The sequence below is a fragment of the Andrographis paniculata genome, unplaced genomic scaffold (genome assembly GCF_009805555.1).
Source record: "Andrographis paniculata isolate CXL003 unplaced genomic scaffold, ASM980555v1 Contig52END, whole genome shotgun sequence".
Taxonomy (NCBI): Eukaryota; Viridiplantae; Streptophyta; class Magnoliopsida; order Lamiales; family Acanthaceae; genus Andrographis; species Andrographis paniculata.
The window spans coordinates 3527532-3536223 of NW_026137587.1; the positions used below are offsets into that span (position 1 = coordinate 3527532).

General features: G+C 26.9%; 1 protein-coding gene across 1 annotated transcript; it reads right to left on the minus strand.

The window, feature by feature from the left end:
- Positions 1-883: 883 nt before the first annotated feature.
- Positions 884-1462, minus strand: LOC127254401 (uncharacterized). Its single transcript, XM_051279492.1, has one exon. It carries the CDS (start codon positions 1460-1462, stop codon positions 884-886), a length of 579 nt encoding a protein of 192 aa, XP_051135449.1.
- Positions 1463-8692: the final 7230 nt, after the last annotated feature.

The following is an 8692-nucleotide window of genomic DNA, read 5'->3' on the forward strand; positions in this document are numbered from 1 at the left end:
AAATATTAATGTAACATAATATTTAACTATTTTTAGTTATCATATCGATAATAAATTTAAATGCATTGTTAACTTTGATATTTTATGTGATATATTTTTTTTAAAAAAAATGATTGACTTTTAAAAAAAAAATAACAATAATTGATTGACGATAGATGAAATTCAAAAAGTTTTTATACTAAAAAATACTATATGTTAAATAAATAGACAAGGTCAATTTGTTAAAAATTTATGATAATATATTAAATAAATATGTATATATTCTTATAAGGTAAATTTATCACCAATAATTGGTCATGACGATATTTTATAACTACAATATTTCTGGTTTGAATGTCGAGGATAACTTCCAACTTACAAATTAAATAGTCACAAATGTGTGATAATATTATTCAAATAAAAAATTAAAACTAAACCTTAAAAACTACACTCAAAATAGAATAGAATCCCTCAAATTTTGGTTAGAAAATGTTTCAATACGATTATCTAGAAATAAAAGTGTTAAATTAAATTTATGAAATAATATGTGAATTTTTATATGAAAAAAAAATAGTAAGAGTACTATATTTTTACCCAAAAAAAGTATACTAAAAAAAAAGTAGTTCTAGAATTTTTATTTTTTTAGAAAAAAACATTATGTCCAATACATGAATTTCATTGGTAAGATATCTAAAATAATAACACTAAAATATCAATTAATGATTTAAATTTTTAATAAAACTATCCACAACTAAACTATTTCTTGTTAGTACTAAAAAAGATATCGTCAATGTAAGTAGTTCCATAAGAAAGACACTAATTAAACACAAGAAAATAAACACATTCAACCACAAGATCTATCCATAGCCATGTCAAGAAATCCCACAATGCTAAGTACCAATGTTCAAGTTGGATTAAGGTTGTCGAACATTTTATCCCACCTTGTCTCCTCATCGGTACTTGACAAAAACTCATTCTGGGCACCTCCATCACCTTCATGATCGATCTTATCTAAGAAAGGGTCCAAAAAAACATCGATCTTTTTAGGGCTAGACGGCGCCTTATAAGGGCTCCCATTGGTGATCAATAGCCGTGGTCGAACCACTTGAACCCTCTTGCTCCTCTTCACCATATCACTTTGCCATAAAATCTCGCTATGATTGTGCTTAGGCACGAGGGCTAGTGTGGATTCGTGACTATGCGCCCACTTCCTGACATATTTGGAAACGAGCTTTTTTGTTTGTCTGATCGCCGTCAAAATTTTTGATAGGGGGAGCGGGAATTTTTTGACTTTGATTTTTTTGGCGAGCTTGAGGATTTCTAAACGGTGCTTGGCTATTGAAATCCCCATGCTTTGGAGGAATTCGTGGTCGAAGTAGGGTAAGTCATTCTCCTCGAGCTCGTTGTGGGCTAAGATGGCGCTATATTCGTACACGAGGATCGGATCTAAGTTTGTTTTTGAGAGCCAAGAAAACCAATCCATGGATGATTTTTTTCTTTTTTTTTTTTTTGAAGTGAATGTTAGGTAGCACTCTTGTGAAGGGCAAGTTTGTGTGTGTGTATATATATATATATATATTTGTATATATGTTGTGTTTGTAGGGCATGTGATGAGAATACTTTGGTGTGGAGATGACAACACAAGGAAAATAATGCATAGGAGAAATATTTGTTTTTTTGGATGAATTTGTTACTATAAGATTATTAATATATTTAAAACTCATTCGGAAAATAGTAACGGTAAATTCTCGTATCATAACAATGACACACCCTAAATAGTAATTTGTTCATTTATTTTGATTTTTTTTTCTAGTTATTTTACTATTCAATATTTGATTTTTATTTTTATAAAGAATATTACATTTAATATTTATTTTCATGCAACTATTATATTAAATAATTATTTCACCTAAAAATTATTAAAATATAAAAGAAAAATTTATAAAAGTTAAAAGCCCTGTTTAATTTTTTTTTTTTTTTTTAGAGCCCTGTTTAATCAAATATATGTGTCATAGTCAATTCACTATTTAACTAATAATACTAATAATAATAATAATAATAATAATAATAATAATAAATTACCATTAAACGACATACAATTAAAAAAAAAATGTCATAATTAATGCAACACTAATCTCTGGTCAAAAGATTCCAAACCTAAAACAATCCCAAACAAACACCTGCAGACATCACATCACTCAGTGAACCAACAACATAAGTATATGACCATCACTTTAGGGTCTGTATAGTTCGACTTTTTGTAATATTCTTTTTTTTTTTTTTTTCTAAAAACAAGTATCAAATTATTTTTTTATAATTATATTAAAAAATTAAATTTAAATTTAAAAGATCACAACAATATCTATTTATATTATACTATTTATCTATATTATTTTTTAAAAAAGAAAATACCACATTATATAACTATTTTTAAAAAATAAATATTTATGTAAAATATCACCTCCAATATATATTTAGGCCATATCCAATACTCAATTTTTTAAAATACAATTTTATTTTTTCAAAAATTTTCACTTTCAAAATTCATATATAGAATAGTAGTACATAATATTCTTTTGTATCTATATATTTTTTCTTACATTAAATATTTTAAAAGTAATAAAACATAAACTATTTCATGTAATGTCGATTATGAGACATAATTAAGAGGAAGTTTATATTATAAACTTTAAAAATGAAATAAAGAAAGTTTAAAATAGAGTATTTATTTAAACTAATTAAACACTTTCTTGGAGAAAAAAAAAAAGCAAAGGTAGCTAGACTTTAGCATGAAGTCATGCAGCTGATAAAATGACAAAAATTAAAAGTGAGTGACCAAACATGTCACATGCCTACACTTTTTTTCTTTTATTTAATTTTCAATAATATATATATGTGTAGTAATCATCACTAATTAATTAATTAATGTACTAACGTTTACTTTTTAAGGGTAGACTAATTCTTTAAGTATCGTAATTGGACTTCCATATCATTTTAATCTTGTAAGTGGAGCATGTCGTAAATTAGTTTTATAAGTGAAATTTTTTCGATGTTTTAGTCATCCGGCGCCGGAGACGCCTGCGCGGCTCGTCGGAAGCCACGTGTCCGCCAGGTGTCCCGCTAGGTCAGCGACATCTGGCGGACACGTAAATTTTATTTTATTTTTAAATTTTTTTTAATTTTTTTTTTAATTATGTCATACGTAATTAAGGCGCATGAGCACGTAATTAATGCATTGTTTGAGTGATCATTAATTATACTCATTTTACATTAGAGATTCATTGTACTTTAATCTTGTTACAGATATTAAGATCGAGGTTTTTTTCTTTTCTTTGTCATAATACATAATGAAAGACTCTTACTATTTTTATTTTTTTCTATTGAGAATGATACAGGGTTTGTTTATTTGAGAGGTTTTGATTTTGAATTTTTATTTTAAATAGTAAAATTTTAAATTGAAATAGTTGTTTGATATGATATAAATATGTATTGATGTGATATTTTGAATGTAAAATGTAATAAAATAAATAAAAATTGAATGTTTGAGTTGATATTTTTGGAGGAAAAATAAAATTGGAACAATAAAATCTTACTAATAAACAAAGTCATAGTCTCTTTCTCCCGAAATAAGATGATAGTTTGTTTTTTGTACGTAATTTTTTTAATATTAGTATTATATTGTTTATAGTACAAATTAATATAAAAAGAAAAAAATAATTTTTATTAGTATTATGTAATATAAAGATAATAACCGTTGATGTATTTTTTCAACAATAAAAAGTAAAATCCGAAAATAGAAAATTATCTTCGAATTTGATATAATTAGTGTCTGAGATTAGAAATCTCTAAACACTATAGGATGCATAAATAAAATAGGAAAATAAAACTGCAGACTGGAAAAATAAAGTGGTGATCCCCAAAAGCAATTCTCTTGAATTTGATGTCGATTGAAGATGATTTTTCAGAACAAACCCGAATCCTTAAATATTACTTCAAGAAAACGTTTCAGAACCGTCGTCTGATTGGTTACAGTAACCGCCCACCAATTCCTCCTTTATTGACACGTGTCTTTAACCGTCTCGCCAAACGCTTCCACCAGTTCCAGAACTCAACTGGCCTGACCGACCGCCTCTGGGCGCCTTACTTCTTTAAATGGACGGCTAGTCCCGAACGAATGCTCCAAAACGCCCAGCATGCTTCAGACAGACTGCAGGCCGACCGACTGACCCAAACGCATAACCCAACGATTGACCCACCGACCATTCCAGATACTAACTGGTCGCTAAACCAAACAACTTATTGGTCGCCCCATCAAGCGACCAACATCTGATCTCTCCAGACGATTCAATGGTCGCCCCAACCAAGCGACTTACTTAGGCGACTAATTAACAGACCTTCTTCGCTTGGTCCAAACTCCGTATTGGCCGACTCAACCGATGGCGGACCAACCGAATGCGAACCAACCGACTGCAAACCATCCGATCCGACTGCAGACCATCCGACCTGCTTATCCGACCGCGGACCTTCCGACCTGCCTATCCGACCGAGGACCAACCGACCTGCCTGTCCAACCGCGGACCTTTCGACCCGCATGTCCGACCGCGGACCTTCCGACCTGCCTATCCGACCGAGGACCAACCGACCTGCCTGTCCAACCGCGGACCTTTCGACCCGCATGTCCGACCGCGGACCTTCCGACCAGCTTATCCGACTGCGGACTAACCGACCAGATCAACCGACCTCGGACCAACCGACCTGAGTGTATATTTTCTCCTTTTCCGCCCGACTTCGTGTCCTAATTTCTTTTAAGATCATGCTACCATTATTATTATTATTTTGTACGTAACAATAATATTTTTGTAATATATTAAAATTGTAATAATATCTATAATATTAGGTAAATAATACAATTGCCAAGTAATAAAATGTCAATCTTATTTTATGGTGGACAAATAATAATAATATTTTTTATCGGACAAAGAAAGTAAAAAATTAATACAAGAACAAACTCGTTATAACTATAGTACTATATCCGCCCCAACATTGACATATTTTATTAGGTATACAATATTTAAGAAAATTATGTTTAATTAGATAATAATAATAAGATATGATATTATTTTATTATTTTTATGTAATTAATAATATTGTTATTTTAAAATAAATTTAATATATATGATTTAAAAAATTAAAATATATATTTAAATATTTAAAAGTTATACTGAAATAAAAAATCGATATGAATATCATTTATAAAAATAAAAATTTCTATAATATAAGTAAATAAAAAATAATTATATTTATTTATAATTAACATAAATTTATTTTACAAAATAGATGAAGTTTTAGATGTAGATAAAAATTTATATTTTTAGGGGAGAGATAAAAATAAAAGGATTTTGAGTGAATCATATGAGGTATGATGTTATACTTAATTAAATTGATTTATACTCCATCCATTCACATGTATATTTTGCGTCATTATACTTAACATTAAAAATATTATTGTATTCTTGTATTTGTATAATTTTTTTTTTACAAATGTCCTTCTATTAGTATTATAAGACACTAATTGAAGTATTTTTGCAATTTTTTCTTAATTTGTACTATATTTTGATATAATAATTAATATTCAAATATTAACACGTAAAAAGTAAATGAGACCCTTAGAATCGAACGGAAGTAGTATTTGTTAAGTATATTTTAATTTAATAAATTTTATCCAAAATAAAAATATGTCGATTGTTATGAAGGGTGGGTGGAGAGTCATCTCGTTTTTTGCTCTGGTGGAGAGTCATCTCGTTTTTTGCTCTGGTGGAGAGTCATCTCGTTTTTTGCTCCAGTGGGTGGAGAGTCAACTGCTAATTTTATTTATGTTTTCTTTTTGCGTTTATTTTCAAATTTCTCATCAAACTCAAGTTGGTTTCTGTTACACCACTTGAGTTTGAGGGGAGATGTTGAGATATTTTAGATATTCAGTTTTACATTTAGTAGATTTATATCTAGATTTGATCTTAATTCATAGATTAGATTACTTAGATTTGAGTCTATCGAGTCTGTTTTGTATTGCCAATATATAGGCTTCTTATTTTGATGATTAAGAAGACAATCTCGTTATTTTTCCCCAAAATTTTTAACATAAACATAAACAAAAACAAAAATAATGTTAATTGTGGTGGACGGAGCAAGGATAATTCAACAATTTAATAACTCAATGGGATTTAATAGTTTGTTTATCTTTTAATATGAAAAAAAATTCAACATATTTACTTATAGTTCAACAATTTAGCATTATTAAATTATGCCTAATTTAACAAATGTTTTATATAATATAAATTTTAAATTAAATTGACGGATAATCCAAATAATTAACATATGTTAGAATTGTGGAACATATTTAAAATGCAATATATACAATTACCTTCGTCCCATAATTAGATATTTTCTTTTTTAGGTAGTTTTAAAAATATTAGTATTATATTGAGATATAGTAGAGATAAAGTAGAAATTACTAAAATAACCTTATTAGTATGTGTGATATAAAAGTAATAACATTTGTGTAATATATTGTAAGTTGTAAAAGTACTTGTAAAGTTAGGTAGATTGTACAGTTATTAAAAAAGAAAATTGATATTTTATTATGAATCGGACTAAAATAGAAAAATAGATACTTTGTCATGGAACAAAAAAAAAGTATTTAATATGGAGCAAATACACTTGCCCACTCTTTCATGGGTGGGTAGGCGCTTAACAGTCATTAATTTTATTATCTATACCTAATTTGATTTAAATAATTTTCTTATGATTAATTTATGAACTGAATGAACATTAGTTAATTTATGATATACAATACATTTACGATGCATTTATTTTGTAAGATATGATTATAATATATGTAATATTTTAATGAATTATACAATGCGTTTATTTTGTAAGATAGGATTATAATATATGTAATATTTTAATGAATTATACAATTATACGCTGTAATAATTCAATGTATACTAAGAATTGATTATTGTATAAGATTATTAATTTTACCTAAAATACCTTTAATTAAATAATAAAATTAGTAGTAAGTTAAGTATTAATAAAAGATAAAATAGTCTTTTTATATTAATTATACTTTAGTTTTATTTAATTATAGTATTATTATACCACCGACTTTACATTATTCTGAATTATAATAATACATAGTAAATATATTAGATTTTATAAAATATTATATGCCCTAACAATCCAATGCAAACATACTCTTATTACATTAATATAATGCAAACAAATACATGAATTCACAATGCATAAATAACGAACAAACAACACATTAATTATGTCGATATAATACCAATGCATCATATGACATAGTCTCACACATTACATAATATTAGAGCCGGCAAAAACTGATCCGACACGACCCGACACAAAATAATTGGATTTGGGTCAAAGATTTCAACCCGATTATGCATACGGATTGACACGAACCCGACACGATAATAAACGGGTCGGGTTAGGGTTGAGACTTTCAACTCGAACCCGACACGACAACCCGATTATAATATATTAATATTGATTAATATATTTATTATATATATATAATAATCATAATTGAATATTTTTTCATAAATTAATTTAAACTAAGTTCAATTTTAAATAATTCAACATAATTTACGCTCAAACCAATAAAAACTAACATAACACGACAACAAAACAAAAAATTATTTAATTTGAATCAAAAAATTAGACTTAATTATATATACGAGTCAACACGAGTCAACCCGAACCCGACACAATAACAAACGGGTTAATATGAACCCGACACGATAATAAACGAGTCGGGTTAAAGTTGAGTAATTTAACCCGTTTAAAGTAGTCAACTCGACACGAATCGACCCATTAACTGCTCTACATAATATAGAGACAAACAATATATGAGTTATAATAAGATAATAGAAAGACAATACAAGAATACAACACATGACAAAGTATGGTTCAATATAAACTATAATTGATTTAAATACAAGAAATGTTTTAATACAACACAATTATACTACATTGATTCAATTCAATATACTTTTTTTTTTATCATTTTTTTGTATTTCATTCAAAAATACTTCTTTTCAATTATAGTAAAAGTAATCATAAATAAATATTAAAATACATATAATTTTACAAAAATATTCATGTACTTTATATTTTCAAGGATAAAAATATCAAAATATTCTTAAACATTTCTATTGGCCAACGAAAACTATTACTTTTTAATTACTTTTAAAATATAAATAAATACATTGTATTGAAATGAAATAAATATACTTTTATTTAAACAGTCTATTCTATATTAAATAAAAATGTGTATTATTTGATTATTTCATATGTACTAACCGAAAAAATCAATAAATCTGCACAATAACCAATCTATTATTAGTTGAATAAGTTTACTTGTATGTATTTTGAAAATCATTTTAGCACTAATAACATAATATATATATATCATATTTAATACTAGTATTTCTTTCGTCCCTAATAAATTATTCATTTTGATTCAAACTATAACAAAGTATTTATTTATTTTTTTTTAATAATTGTATTATTTGTTAACATTAAAAATATTTTTGCAATTTACAATATATTATACAAATATCATTATTTATATCATACAATATTAATAAAATTACTTTTATCATTTTTTTTTAATTTATATAAAAATCTAAGT